Genomic DNA, 15,725 nt, shown 5'->3' with positions numbered 1-15,725 from the left:
CCCCTGCATCTCCTGTCCTTCTCATCGGTTGGTTTGGAAGGTGCTGTTGAAGGAGGCTTGGTGAGTTGTTGCAGTGCATCTTGTCGGTGGTGGAAGGAGTGGATGTTTGTGGAAGGGGAGCCAGTCTAATTCGCTGCTTTGCCCTGGATGATGTCGAGCTGCTTGAATGTTGGTGTTGCATTAATCCAGGCTAGGGGAGAGTGTTCCACAGCACTCCTGACTTGTGTCTTGTGGACAATGTGTGTGATTGTCGCTTCCATTCATGTGACAGGAAAATTATGATATTGAGTGCAATTCAAGTTAAACTCTGTTTATGTCTGACCCATCTTTTTTTTCAATAGGTTTAGCGTGCCCAATTCTTTTTTTTTTTTCAATTCAGGGCAATTTAGTATGGCCAATTCACCTACCCTGCACATCTTTTTGGGTTGTGGGGATGAGACCCATGCAAACACTGGGAGAATGTGCAAACTCCACACGAACAGTGATCCGACGCTGGGATCGAACCTGGGACCTCAGCGGCGTGCTGTTCTAGTCTGATGCATCTTTCTTTTTTTAATATAAATTTAGCGCACCCAATTCATTTTTTCCAATTAAGGGGCAAATTGGCATGTCCAATCCACCTACCCTGCGGATCTTTTCGGTTGTGGGGGTGAAACCCACGCAAACAGGGAAAATGTGCACACTCCACACGGACAGTGACCCGGAGCCGGGATCAAACCTGGGACCTCGGTGACGTGAGGCAGCAGTGCTAACCATTGCCCCACCGTGCTGCCCTAAATGTGGCAAATTATTACCAGTTTTTGCCACTTTTTTTTGCCAATTGAATTACTCTGGTTTAGGGGCTGGTTTAGCACAGTGAGCTAAACAGCTGGCTTGTAATGTAGAACAAAGCCAGCAGCGCGGGTACAATTCCCGTACCGGCCTTCCCGAATAGGTGCCCGAATGTGGCGACTAGGGGCTTTTCACAGTAACTTCATTGAAGCCTACTTGTGACAATAAGCAATTATTTAAAAACATTTTTTTAAAAAAACTCTCTTTGAGAGCGAGAAAAGTCAACTAATTGGTGAAAACTCTTTGTTTTGGAGTACCAGGAATAGCTTTGCCTGTCCGAGTCATTCTAAAGCTGACTGCTTTATTCCGCCTGGTACCTCAGAAAAGCAAAGCAATTTCTCCAGAGGAGAGAAGATAGGTTGAGTCACGCCCAAGTCATTCCAATGCCTTATCTTTGACTAATTTGTGAATTAATATCTGCAGTGGACGGGTTTGTGTAAAGTATGTGGAGACCCATTGTGAAAGGAGGCAAGAAATAATAACTCTTTGTAGCAAATAACAAGACCTGATCACATTACAAGAAAACCATTCAATTTTAGAATTGTACTGTTGTTGTGAAAGTGAGGACAGCTGCATTCAATCATGAAGGGCAGTGAATGAACAACCCAATGTACTCTGGAACAATAGATGCTAACGTGGGGCAAGCATGACGCCTTGAATATTGCCAGTGAGTGCAGTCAGTATTTTGTGGTGAAACATCACAAAGTTGTGTCCCCTTTTATGTAAAAATGTTGCTTGCTCGGATCTACTGGTGATCACACCACATACATCTTTTAAAAAATTGTCCTTTGAACTGGCCAGGAATCCTTAATCAGCAAACACAAGGTTTAGAGGTGTAGCTTGGGGATTGTTGATGTTCGAAGTCTGTCTGATTTGGAAGTTGTAATCTCTGATCTGTTTGTGCAGGTGCTCGCGAGTACCACGTGCAGTTCTTTGGGACGGTGCCAGAAAGAGCCTGGATCCACGAGAAGCGGGTGGCGCCCTACAAGGGGCGCTCGCAGTACAGTGCCCTTGTTGCAGAAACTGCCAAACAGGCCAGCAATGCTACAGAGAAACAAAAGGTAGCCATGATGAGAAATTATCCACAATTAAAGAAAATTAAGTTATGTTAACAGAAACAAATCTTTTGTTTTCTATCTAATGATGTGGATTACTGCTTCTCGAGTTAATTGATTTTTATAGTTTACCGCAAGGGAAAGCATCATTGTGTATCCTACTGGACTTTCCTCTCTTCATTTGCCTCTTTCAGTGTATTATTTACACAGTTACCTACATTCTGCTGAAGATATTCAATCTTCGACCCCTCTGCTTGGTTGAAAAGATCTCTAAGGAGACCTGAGCAGACGGACCTTTCCAATTGAGCAGGAATGGGAAGGCTGCCACCACTGTTGTTTGCTGCTATGTTTCAGTGGCCGCTTTGTTCAATTCCTCTGAAGCCTTTTACTCTAACATGAGCTTGGTCGTTGAGGATGGCTATTCCGTCTCGTGCTGTAATGGTGCTTTTTGTAAGTCTCTGTGGATGGTTGTGGATCAGTAGCTCAATACAAAGACCCGTTACCTGTTCTTTGTTGCTGTTCTTTGCTTTCTAAAATGGCCATGCAGTATTGACAAATATGGAAATACCTTGTGCAATCCAAGTTCAATTAATTTAAGTTTACCGTCACAGTTGTGTCTTTATTCCAAAAGCTTTGGAAAAAGACATTTGGTGCAAAATTTGTGTCCCAACTAAACCATTTTTGTCATTTTCTTTTTCATTTTTTGCTTCTGTGTAATCTCGTCTCGACTTGTTATTCCTTTTGAAAGAAGTGTCATAGCTTGTTAAAATAACTGGAACTGGAATTTCCGAGATGAGGGCTATGAAGAAATCAAAACCCCAGAATTAGAAAAGTAATTAACTGCTACGAGTAATGTTCGTAGCAGATTGCACCATATTGGCTGTTGGAGTTGACAAACCAATCTCACAGCAACACAGGCAGGACTGAGGACTGTTTTCATCTATGCATTGTGAAGAAAACGACACCTAAGGCATGGCTGGTACTATCTCCATTTATTTTGCAACAAATTGCAAGAATGTGGGTAGATGGACTATCTCCACGTGCTCAAAGTTTCTACATGTATCTTAATGTGACATACCTTCCAACTCAACCGTCCAAGTTTCATTGTGTCTCATTCGAAGTTCTCAAGTAGAAACTCAACCCAAGTATAATCCCCACATATGTAAAGTTAACATAATTCAGGTAAAATTAACACTTATTCCTCTGCTCTCCAGAGTACCACATCAGATTATTCCCTGTCGCATCCAATTCTCTATCCAACAAACTCTTTAAATAAATTTGAGATTGAGCAAGAGTGGCTCCAGTAACCGCCACTAATCCGCTTTCTGGATTCTTAAACTCAATGTTAATTTCTAGCTGAAGCCCACCTTGATTTAATGGTAGAGAACTCTCCTCTGGAGTCAAAATGTCAATGGTCCAGTATCTGTATTTGCCCCCTTCAACTGGATTGTATCAGAGTGTATCACACCACTTCACTAAGAGCTGGGGCGTTGTCCCAGTATTGTAACCAAGATCTTATCCTTCAAACCAGAATCATTCAGAGTGAAGAAAGGAAGAGTGTGGGCGGGATTTTCTGGCTGCGCTCGCCCGGTGACTGGAAATTCCCGCCCGATTTCAATGGACCTTTACATGGTCTGCGTCCTGCCCGTGGCCATCTTGCAGCAGCAGGGGGGAAGAATCCGGCCTCACATCTTGTCATTTATTCTAATGTTATGTCTGGCATTAGTTATGTTTGCCTGTGTTACAGCAGGAATTGTTCAAGTGCTTTATTGGATCATTCTGGCATACAGGTAGATGGGGAAAGTGCTGCATAAATGAATGTAGGGGTAAGAACCAGCTGTTTGCGAACCTCCAACTGGCTTCTTTTCCTTTTTTCAGTTCAGCAAGATAATTCATGAATTGTAATTGATGAACCTTTTCAATTTCCATTTACAGATTCTAAAGCCCATAGCACAGAGAATTCGCCCTCAGTGGGATGTTGGCATAACTCAAGTCGAAGACGCATTGAGATTGACTCAGGAGGAAAGGATAGCACAGTACACTTTCATCTACGTGGACGAAAAGCCTGATACATCAGCAGATACGACTGCAACATCGTTAAATGTTGAAGTGAAGAGAAATAGACGACTGGGAGCGGTGTGCAGTCCTCCACACGACCAGGCTGTGGTGAAGCAGGTAGCTCTCGAGATCCCTGCTGCCAGTGACACAGGTCAGCGCACACCTGAAAGACAAACAAATATCCAAGAACCTCCCCCCAAAATGACTTGGAGAACAGCTGCGGCTAGAAAATCACTGCCGCCTTCCCTTGCAAACCTCAAGGGGAACCAGGCTGAGAAAAGAAATGGCGGCAGCTCTGACTGTGAGGTGTTGCCAATAAGAAAAAATGATCAGGTACTTGAAATCGAGGAGAAAGAAGCCAATGGAAAATTGCCTAATCAGTGTTTAATTGCCTCTAAGAGGAATACCACAAGGGTAATTATTAAATAGATTGTTTTGAAGGGGAAAAAAAGGAAAATGCCATTTGCTTGTTTTGCTCCATATTTTTTGCTCTACCTGTTGGCAGACTGTTGGTGGTTGATGAATTCTTGAGTGCGCACATTGGGCACAACAGTCACCATCAATCTTCAGTTTTAAATGGATAAAAATTGTTTCCTTTGTTTGAAGTTCCAATACCCCCTCTAAGTCACTCTCTTTGCAATCCCATTTGGAAAGCTATTCGCAGCACAACTGTTCCCCCTGATCTGAATCCCATATTTCATTTTCTTTGATCATTTTCTTCCACTTGAGGAAAATGTAATTGATACCGATGGCCGCAATGAGGAAGGCAAGCGAAAATAAATGAAAGCCAGGAATCCACTTAGGATTGCTTTTGTGTGATTTACTGTTCGTTGACTAGTGCTGGAAAGTAGCATGTCTGTGTGTGAGAGAGAGATAGAATGTGTGAACATTGGCTCAGTCAGCTCTGATGCACTTTCAGAGTCCTGCAGCCTGGTCTGGCTGTCTGGGTTTACATTTAAGGGACGGGCCAGTGAGTGAGATGCCAGACTGCAACCAGTACCTGTTGAGCCATATCCAGTCTGCCAGGACCTGGTGGAGGGGGAAGCGGATGTAGAAGATCAGTCATGATCATAGTGAATGGTCGTGCAGGCCAACTATCCTTCTCCTATTTCTTAGATTCTTCAACTGAGGTTTCAAAAATGACAAATGGAACCTTTCCCTGTTTCTTTTGTTCCTCAGTTTAGGAATTGATGCCTGCCTGCCATCTGAGACTGTCATCGATGGCAGATATCTGACCAGCGACAGAAACCACTTTCCGCCCGTCAGAAACAACTGTGATTAAAGTTTCTGAGATCACATCAGTATTTGCATAATATGCAACAGAGTGAGATAGCATTGCAGAAGTTTGTGCAGGAAATGCAAATTCCTTCAATGACAACTTGAATCATGTTTAAAATTGTGATCTGTTCTTGTGGCCCGATGCTTTATTGGTGACCAAGTGCCAAAAGTTAACAGTAAGATTGGGCACATTAAAATGCCATGGACCTACCTGCTGGAGATGCTGATTGTGTTTGTTAATGTATTGTTTATATTTGTCTCATCATTGTCCAGAGTGATGGGATGTTGACATAAAATGTTTTCTTATGGTGAATGGGAATTGCATTGTTCTGTAGGGTGTAATTATGTCTATTTTGGTTTAAATGATCTACATAAATTAGATAAATATATTTCGGAAATTTTATAATTTTGCTTTTTCAAAACCATGTTTTCCTTTTCCGTTTTCTCTCCTGCCTTAAAGTCACATCAGTGAAAGCCATGCTGATGGTTTGAAATAATCTGTTTCCTATGGAGCATTTTCTTTCTGCAAAAAAAAAAAAAATCCTGAGTTTTCTTCATTATTTTGGCATGTTTGTAATGTGTATTTGACTCGCGCGGAAAAATTCCAAATGAGAAGACTCGCCTCTTGGCATTCTTTCAGTCAGGATGATGTCTGCATCGTGTTTAAGTACCATCAGCATCCGAGTTAGCTGATTATGGAGCTGCATTGAAAATGTCAGCGGAGAGTCACATCTGAGCTGGAAGAAGATTCAAGAGTCAACAGGGAAAAAAGCAGATGGGCCAGAAAGAAGTTCTTCGGGTTTTGGATGATGTTGTTTGAATGGTTGAGAAAGACAGGAGGAATGTAAAATTGAAACTTCAAAGAAAATACAATTATACAAAATTAAAAATTAAAAAAAAAAAAATAATAAATTTAGAGTACCCAGTTCATTTTTTTTTTCCAATTAAGGGGCAATTTAGCGTGGCCAATCCACCTAGCCTGCACATCTTTGTGGGGGCAAACTCCAAACGGACAGTGACCCAGAGCCGGGATCGAACCTGGGACCTCGGCGCCATGAGGCATCAGGGCTAAGCCACTGTGCCACCGTGCTGCCCTCAATTATACAAAATTAAAATTAAACCCGATAGTTGGATTGAAAGATTTTTGTATCTCATGTCTCCCACTCCCAGTGTTATTTGAGCGAAAACATGCCCTCTGACATTGTGGTGCTATACTTCGCATCGCATGTTATTTGCAAAAGGTGAAACATGGAAATAGATTTACAATTTTCAGGATATTTAGATTGTAGAAGAGAGGTTTTCAGTAAAGTGAATATCTTCCCAGAATGTTTTATAAATTTATGGTTGTCAAAATAAGAAGTGGATCTCGATTGCTTTGAAAGGTCCATCTAAATTAAAATTTCCATTTTAAAGAATGGACGTTTTATCTTCTCCTTTCCTCCCCATCAAAAAGAATTTGTTTCCTTCCTCCTCGTGACTTCCCTCAGAGTTTGGGGAACCTCAGGGAGGTGATAGTCTTGGCTTTGTATGGGTAATGGAATCATTTTATTCCTAGAAGGGAACGAGTATTAAGGCAGAGCCATCGCCAAACGAAGTTCTAATCACGCCGTTAAGCCTGCGGAGTGAGAAACGAGAAGCCGAAGTTAATTCCTCTGTGCACGGAGAGGCACACCCGATTGCATCAGGTAAATGCGCATCTTTGTCCCCTTTGCTTTGTCCCCTTGTCTTCTTTTCATTTGCTATTCCCCTGGAATGCAGGCAGACAGTCTCTTTCTCTCTGATCTCATGAAACGTCTCTGAAAGTTATCCACAGGATGGTGCATAAAGGATGACTCGCTAGTTAAGTTTCTGCTATGTGTGTGCATGTTTGCTATATGTGCTTGTAGAAAAGAAGGCCACCTCAGGCATGACATATGATGTTGCTAATTTGGCACGCTTGCTATACTTGGGAAGCGTGAGTATAAACCCAAACTGGAAAATGAAGAGTTTCATATTGTTATATCAGTAGTTTTGGCCAGGCAACTCCCGGATTACAGAATGAAGACAAACTGATAAAATTCCAGTCTGAACTTGGTGTGAAAGTTTGGGGCTGAGCCAAGCCAGGCTGTTTCCTGCTCTTTGTGAACCTTGAGTGAAAGCTGTAAAAGGGTTTCTTGTTCTCTGCTCAGTGTTATGATTTAATTTAACTGTTGTGTTTAAATATTAATTTAAGGGTGGGGGGTGTTTTCTTCCCATGTATTTAATCTGTTGAGCTGTTCGCAGAAAAATACATTTCACTGTACCTTGGTACACGTGACAATAAACAAATCCAGTCCAATCTAATGGGGAAAGAGTACAATTTGTTGGCGAGCTGGGAAAAGAGGGAAGTCGGAGAGGATTATCTTTCCATTGTAAGAGAAGAGAAGTTTTTTTCTGTCTCAGCTGTTGAGTATCTCAAATTCAGCCAGTCTGCCTCATAAATCCAGCCAAAGCCTTTTGATATTTTATACTAACACGAATGCCAAAGTTGTTTTGTTTCTTTGTTTGGTTTAAAGTTCTCTTTCATGTCCTTCAGAAAGGAAACAGCAAAGAAGATCAGTTAGGAGTCGCTCCGAATCTGAGAAATCTACAGAAGTTGTGCCAAAAAAGAAAATGCGGAAAGAACAGGTACGTCCTGCAACCATAGGGTTGGCTGTGAGAGTGGAGACAAACCCGTGGTGGGAAATCAGAAAAAACATAGGAAGCAGAAGTATCCCATTCAGGCCCTCTCGTGCCAATCTCATCCTTCTGTTAGGTCACGGCTGATCTGTCCCTTAACTCCATTTGCCCATCTTTGATCCATATCCATAAATATACTTAACGAGTATATATCTATTGATCTTGCTGTTGAAAGTTCCAATGGAATCTACAGACGTTTGGTGGGGGGAATTAATTCAAAATTTCCACTGCTGTTTGTGTGAAAAATGATCTCTCAGCTGATTAAACTTAAAGGAGTACAAATTACGGTTGTGTTACCTGTACTGCTTTCAACCACATGCTATAGTTTTGCCAACTCAGTTAATCTGTCTGTTGGCTTTGTCGCATTTTGCGATCTAATTTATTGTGTCTCCAAACTTAACATCTGCAAAATTGTGATACTCCCTTCATCCAAGTTATTTCTTCTTCCTCCCATGGCACCTCCGATCCCTTTATCCTTCCACAACCCATGCCGCTCCTTAACATGCTCATTTCCTGTCTCTCTAGCGAAAGCTGTATTTCCAGGCGTATAAGGAGCTTTGTCTGTATCTAAACTTAACACCTTTTGTTTTAAAGACAAAATCAAAATGTGAAATAGCAGTACCTGTGAGCCTTTGTTTCTGTTTGTGAATTTTTCACTCCCTCATTTGAATCTCCTTAACATTGTACTTTTCGAACTTATCAAACACAAGCAAGGTCATTAGTTGCCTTCAGATTTGAACTTCAACAAAATTATTGAACTGAATCAAGTGCAACTCATGTCTCGCTGCTGTAAATAATTATCCGCTTAACAGAATAAGGGAGACAATTAGTTGTCAGTTTTTATTTGCAAACTGAAATAATATGAAATGAAGTCCGTCAGACACCTTCACTACATTTAAAATAACTCCGTATAAATTTTAGCTTGGAGATTTTAAAATTTGTTCTTTACCTTTTTTTCCATATTTAAATTTTTAAAATTTATAGTACCCAATTTTTCTCCAATTAAGGGGCAATTAAGCGTGGCCAATTGACCTACCCTGCACATCTTTTTTGGATTGTGGGGGTGAGACCCACGCAGACACGGGGAGAATGTGCAAACTCCGCACGGACAGTGACCCGGGGTCAGGATCAAACCTGGGTCCTCATTGCGTCAGGCAGCAGTGATGAAAATGAAATGAAAATCGCTTATTGTCACAAGTAGGCTTCAAATGAAGTTACTGTGAAAAGCCCCTAGTCGCCACATACCAGCACCTGTTCGGGGAGGTTGTTATGGGAATTGAACCAAGCTGCTGGCCTGCCTTGGCGTGCTTTCAAAGCCAGCGATTTAGCCCTGTGCTAAACAGCTGTGACAGCCACTATGCCACCATGCTGTCCTTTAAATTTGTTCTTTACCTACTGATAGCAAAAGATGCAGAATCACGAGTGCCACAGGCTGAAGAAAATTTGTCATCTGTACAACTGACTGAAAAATACTGATGAACATTGAGTTTGCAACATGTATGCAGGGTGCACAGTGCTAGTTCAACTCTGAGTCACTGTTTTGGGCAGGACTATCATGTTCGAGCCTAGGCCAGGGACTTCAAGCAAAAACTTGAATGAAGCCACTATTGATAATTCAGTGGATTAATTTAATCATTTTATTGTGAAATATGCACGTTTTGATTTTATGTTCAGTTCAAACTTTACTTTGGATATGCTATTCCAGTTGAAGGGGATGTGATGGATGAAAAAATGGTTCATCAAGAATTTGAATTGATTGGCATAGTGTGATAATCACTCTGTGATTACTATACTCTTTGCTATAAACTTGCAAGATTGTTACATCGAGCAAAGAACAGTACAGCACAGTACAGGCACTCCGGCCCACGATGTTGTGCCGCTATTTATCCTAATCTAAGATCAACTTAACCTACACACCACTTCAATTTATTGTTGTCCGTGTGCCTTTCCAAGAGTCGCTTAAATGTCCCTAATGACTCTGACTCCACCACCTCTGCTGGCAGTGCATTCCACGCACCCACCACTCTAAAGAACCTACCTCTGACATCTCCCCTATACCTTCCTCCAATCACCTTAAAACTATGTCCCCTCGTGACAGTCATTTCCACCCTGGGGAAAAGTCTCTGGCTATCCACTCTATCCATGCTTCTCATCACCTTGTATACCTCTATCAAGTCACCACTCTTCCTTCTTCGCTCCAGTGAGAAAAGCCCTAGCTCCCTCAACCTTTCTTCATAAGTAAGAAGTCTTAGAACACCAGGTTAAAGTCCAACAGGTTTGTTTCGAAACAAACTGGTTAGACTTTAACCTGGTGTTGTAAGACTTCTTACTGCGCTCACCCCAGTCCAAAGCCGGCATCTCCGCATTATTTCTTCATAAGACATGGCCTCCCGTCTAGGCAGCATTCTGGTAAATCTCTGCACCCTCTCCAAAGCATCACATCCTTCCTATAATGAGGCGACCAAATGTGGACACAATATGACAAGTGTGGTCTGACCAGGATGTTATAAAGCTGCAGCAAAACCTTGCTGCTCTTAAACTCAATCCCCCTGTTAATGAAAGCCAACACGCCATACGCCGCCTTAACAACTCTTATCAACCTGGGTGGCAACCGCGCCTATACTTCCTCAGGAAACTAAGGGAATTCGGCATGTCCACATTGACTCTTGCCAACTTTTACAGATGCATCCTAGAAAGCATCTTATCTAGCTGCATCACAGCCTGGTATGGCAACTGCTTGGCCCAAGACCGTAAGAAACTATAGAGAGTCGTGAACGCAGCCCAGTCCAACTCGCGAACCCGCCTCCCATCCATTGACTCTGTCTGCACCCCCCCACTGCCTTGGGTAAGCGGGCAGCATAATCAAAGACCCCTCCCACCCGGGTTATTCACTCTTCCAAGTTCTTCTGTTGGGCAGGAGATACCAAAGTCTGAGAACACACACTGACATGTTCAAAAATAGCTTCTTCCTCGCTGTTAGCAGCCTCCTAAGTGACTCTCTTATGAATCTGATCTCTTCATACATCTTCTCCACTGAGTAATACTGCACTCGGTATGCTTCACCTGATCACTTTGTCTATGTATTTATGCCTGTCCTATGTTTTTTTTCATGTATGGAATGATGTCTCTGGACTGTCCGCAGAACAATACTTTTCACTGTACTTCGGTACTCGTGACAATAAAACAAATCCAAATTGCCAATCCATTTGCCTGCCAAATTTCTCCAGCTCCTGCGTCATCACTTTAGCCAATGTGCCTAAAGTAATGGGCGTGGCGGTCATCTTCCCTCCTTCACCTTCTGGGTTACCCTCCCAGGCTTTCTTTGAGTTGGGCTTCTTTGTTGACAGTCGATATTGATTTGTCGACAGTACTGTCAGAAATCTTTGGATTCACGATTAATTTGTATTTATGATTTGTGTTCCATTTCACAGATGGAAACTATTCCAACAGCAGCAGAGATGATTAGTCCACAGAGAGGTACATCATTGCTCCATGCACATGGAACGTCGAGTTCAGCTCTGCCAGGTAAGGCACTAATTACCACATGTTCTACAGTGATGATGCTCGATGGTGAACATTCATATTCGCAATTTGAAAAGTTACATCCCAACGTGGATTATTTTATCTATGACTCTCGTTCTGCTCTGTGCCAAAATGTTGCAGGAAAGGACACAAACTAAAACGGTAACCTCTTTTGCTTTTAGGTGCCAGTGAGCTTTCTGATTCCTGCAAGCCGCTGAAAAAACGTAGCCGGGCTTCTACGGATGTGGAGATGACAAGTCCAGGTTGCAGGGAAATGAACGATTCTGATTCCAGAGGACAGCTGAATGAGGTAGGAGCATATTGGGGGGGGGGGGGGGGGGGGGGAAGGGTATGGAAGAGTGATGGCAAACAAGTATCCTAATTGAGGGGTCTGGGTGATTTATTTATAGAAGGAATAACATTTTAACATGGAGAACAATCAATTTGTTGCCATGTGTGTAATCTCCTTTAGTCCCACAATCTCCCCAAGATTGCTGTGCTCCTCCAGCTTTGGCCTCTTGAGCATTCCTGATTTAAATTCTCCCACCATCAATTGACTGCCAGGCAACAAAAGGTAGCTTTAAACAATCCATACTTACATTTGTGGGTATTAGAAATATGTTCGAGCTTCCAGTTGCGGCGATGACCAGCTAAGCCGCACGTTTCGGCGGCTCCAGCTTTGACGGACCGTCGGGCTCTTTTAAGAGCCCCAACGGGAAAACATTTTTTCGACGAAACCCGGTGTGGGGTGAAGCAACAGGGAGCCCCCCCCCCCCCCCCCCCCCCCCCCCGTGGGAAAGAAAAAGATCGGCGGCCAGATCTCGGAGAATCCTCGAGGGCAGCGGCAGAGGAAAGAAAGGAACAAGATGGCGTCGGAGGGAGCCCAGGCGACATGGGGACCGGACCAGGATGAATTTTTAAGACTGTGTGTGGAGCTGCTGAAAAATAAGGTGCTAGCCCCGATGCTACAGGCAATCGAGGGGCTTAAAGAGACACAAAAGGCCCAAAAGGCTCTGTGTGGTGGAGCAGAAGGTAACGGATAACGAGGACGAGATCCTGGGCCTAGCGGTCAAAATGCAGACGCACGAGGCGTTCCATAAGAAGTGCATCGAAAGAATTGAAGTCCTGGAAAATGGATCAAGGAGAAAGAACCTCCGGATCCTGGGTCTCCCTGAGGGAGTGGAAGGAGCCAACGGCGGGGCTTATGCGAGCACGATGCTACGCTCGCTAATGGGAGCTGAGGCCCCCTCGGGCCTCTTGGAAGTGGAAGGGGCCCACCGGGTACCTGCGAGGTGACCAAAGGCTGGAGAACCACCTAGGGCGATGATCGTGCGATTTCACCGCTTCAATGACAGAGAGGTTGTTCTGAGATGGGCCAAGCAGATGGGAGAATGCAGTGATACGAGTGTATCAGGATTGGTGTGCGGAGGTGGCGAGAAGGAGGGCGAGTTTCAATCGAGCCAAGGAGGTGCTGCATAAGAAGAAAGTGAAGTTCGAGATGTTGCAGCCGGCGCGATTATGGGTCACGCACCAGGATAGACATTACTATTTTGAAACGTCGGAAGAAGCATGGACCTTCATTCAAAAAGAGAAACTGGACCAGAACTGAGGGACTGATGTTGGAGGGGAAACGACAATGCTGATGTATAGAGGTGTAAATTGGAGAGGGGATGACACTGAGAAATGTGGGCGCCGGTGGGGGGGAAAAAGAGACACAAGTGGGGAATGGAAACGGGGCGGTAGGGGGCCCCGCAGGGAATAGAGGTCGTGGTGGTCAACGTATATGCCCCGAACTGGGATGATGCGGGATTTAAGAAGCGGATGCTGGGATGCATCCCGGACCTGCAGGTAGGAAACCTGGTAATGGGGGGGGACTTCAACACCGTGCTAGACCCAGGGTTAGATAGATCTAGATCCAGGACCGGAAGAAGGCCGGCAGCGGCCAAGGTGCTTAGGGGGTTTATGGACCAAATGGGGGGAGTGAATCCGTGGAGATTTGCTAGGCCGCTGGCCAAAGAGTTCTCCTTTTTCTCCCATGTCCATAAGGTATACTCCCGGATAGATTTCTTCATTTTGGGAAGGTCACTGATTTCGAGGGTGGAAGGAACGGAGTACTCGGCCATAGCTGTTTCAGACCATGCCCCACATTGGGTGGATCTAGAACTAGGAGAGGAGAGGGAACAGCATCCACTCTGGCGACTGGATGTGGGATTATTGGCGGATGAGGGAGTCTGCGGAAGGGTGCGGGGATGTATTGAAAGGTACCTGGAGGCCAATGATGATGGGAAGGTCCGAGTGGGGGTAGTATGGGAAGCGCTGAAGGCGGTGGTCAGGGGAGAGTTGATCTCCATCAGGGCTCACAAGGGGAAAACAGAGGCCAAAGAGAGGGAAAGATTACTGGGGGAGATTTTGAGTGTGGATAAAAAATATGCGGAGGCCCCGGACGAAGGACTATATAGGGAGAGGCGACGACTCCAGGCGGAGTTTGACCTGCTGACCACAGGGAGGGCAGAGGCACAGTGGAGGAAGGCACAGGGGATGAGATATGAATATGGGGAAAAGGCGAGTCGCCTGTTGGCCCACCAGCTTTCGTAAGAGGACAGCGGCAAGGGAAATAGGGGGAGTTAGGGATCAAACGGGAACCACGGTGCGGAGAGCAGGGAAGGTAAATGAGGTGTTCAAGACCTTTTATGAGAGGTTATATAGGTCCCGACCCCCGGAGAGAAAAGAGGGGATGCAGCAGTTTCTGGACCAACTAAGGTTCCCGAGGGTGGAGGAGCAGGAGGTGGCAGGCCTGGGGGCGCCAATTGGGGTGGACGAGGTGACGAAAGGGTTGGGGAACATGCAGGCAGGGAAGGCCCCGGGACCTGACTGGTTCCCGGTGGAATTTTACAGGAAATACGTGGACTTATTGGCCCCGCTGCTGGTAAGAACCTTTAACGAGGCCAGAGAATGGGGGACCCTACCCCGATAATGTCGGAGGCGACGATATCACTAATCCTGAAGCGAGATAAAGACCCGCTGCAATGTGGGTCTTATAGGCCTATCTCGCTCCTGAATGTGGACGCCAAGTTGTTGGCAAAGGTGCTGACAATGAGGATAGAGGATTGTGGCCCGGGGGTGGTGCACGAAGATTAGACAGGGTTCGTAAAGGGGAGACAATTGAATGTCAACGTGCGACGGCTATTGGGGGTGATAATGATGCCCCCCAGCAGAGGGGGAGGCAGAGATAGTGGCGGCAATGGATGCAGAGAAGGCATTTGATAGGGTAGAGTGGGAGTATCTATGGGAGGTGCTGAGGAGGTTCGGGAAGGGGTTTGTCAGCTGGGTTAAACTCCTCTCTGGGGCCACAATGGCAAGTGTAGTCACAAATCGGCAAAGGTCGGAGTATTTTCGACTACATAGGGGAACAAGACAGGGATGCCCGCTGTCCCCATTACTGTTCGCGCTGGCAATTGAACCACTGGCCATAGCGCTGAGAGACTCCAGGAAATGGAGAGGGGTGGTTACATAGAACATAGAAAATATAGCACAGAACAGGCCTTTCGGCCCACGATGTTGTACCGAACCTTTGTCCTAGATTAATCATAGATTATCAATGAATTTACAGTGCAGAAGGAGGCCATTCGGCTAGAGGGGGAGAGGAACACCGATTGTCACTCTACGCAGATGACCTACTGCTGTATGTGGTGGATCCAGTGGGGGGGGAATGACAGAGGTTATGCAGATATTGAGGGAGTTTGGAGATTTCTCGGGATATAGGCTTAACATGGGAAAGAGTGAGCTTTTCGTGATACACCCTGGGGACCAGAGTAGAGGGATAGATGGCCTGCCGCTAAGGAGAGTGGAAAGAAACTTCCGATACCTGGGGATTCAGATAGCCAGGAGCTGGGGAACCTTACACAGACTCAATCTGACTCGGCTGGTGGAGCAAATGGAAGAGGATTTCAAAAGGTGGGATATGCAGCCGCTGTCACTGGCGGGTAGAGTGCAGGCGATTAAGATGATGGTCCTCCCGAGGTTCCTATTTGTGTTTCAATGTCTCCCTATATTGATCACTAAGGCCTTTTTCAAAAAAATAGATAGGAGCATCATGAGCTTCGTGTGGGCAGGGAAGACCCCGAGGGTAAGGAGGGGGTTCCTGCAACGTAGCAGGGACAGAGGGGGACTGGCGTTTCCGAATTTGGGCGACTATTACTGGGCTGCCAATGTGGCGATGACCCGTAAGTGGATGATAGAGGGAGAGGGGGCGGCGTGGAAAAGGCTGGAGATGGCGTCTTGTAA

At 45.0% G+C, this 15,725-nt stretch overlaps 1 protein-coding gene across 1 annotated transcript in view; it reads left to right on the top strand.

Annotated features, from left to right (window-relative positions):
- Nucleotides 1–15,725, top strand: part of LOC140396913 (histone-lysine N-methyltransferase NSD3-like) — a 579,137-nt gene that overhangs the window by 523,630 nt on the left and 39,782 nt on the right. Inside the window, 6 exon segments of the mRNA XM_072485822.1 lie at nt 1,738–1,892; nt 3,822–4,358; nt 6,778–6,907; nt 7,777–7,868; nt 11,351–11,444; nt 11,624–11,751. Of these exon segments, the coding sequence (XP_072341923.1) occupies nt 1,738–1,892; nt 3,822–4,358; nt 6,778–6,907; nt 7,777–7,868; nt 11,351–11,444; nt 11,624–11,751 (1,136 nt within the window).

This window comes from Scyliorhinus torazame, chromosome 20, assembly GCF_047496885.1.
Source record: "Scyliorhinus torazame isolate Kashiwa2021f chromosome 20, sScyTor2.1, whole genome shotgun sequence".
NCBI classification, from domain to species: domain Eukaryota; kingdom Metazoa; phylum Chordata; class Chondrichthyes; order Carcharhiniformes; family Scyliorhinidae; genus Scyliorhinus; species Scyliorhinus torazame.
This window is presented reverse-complemented; position numbering and strand designations above follow the sequence as displayed.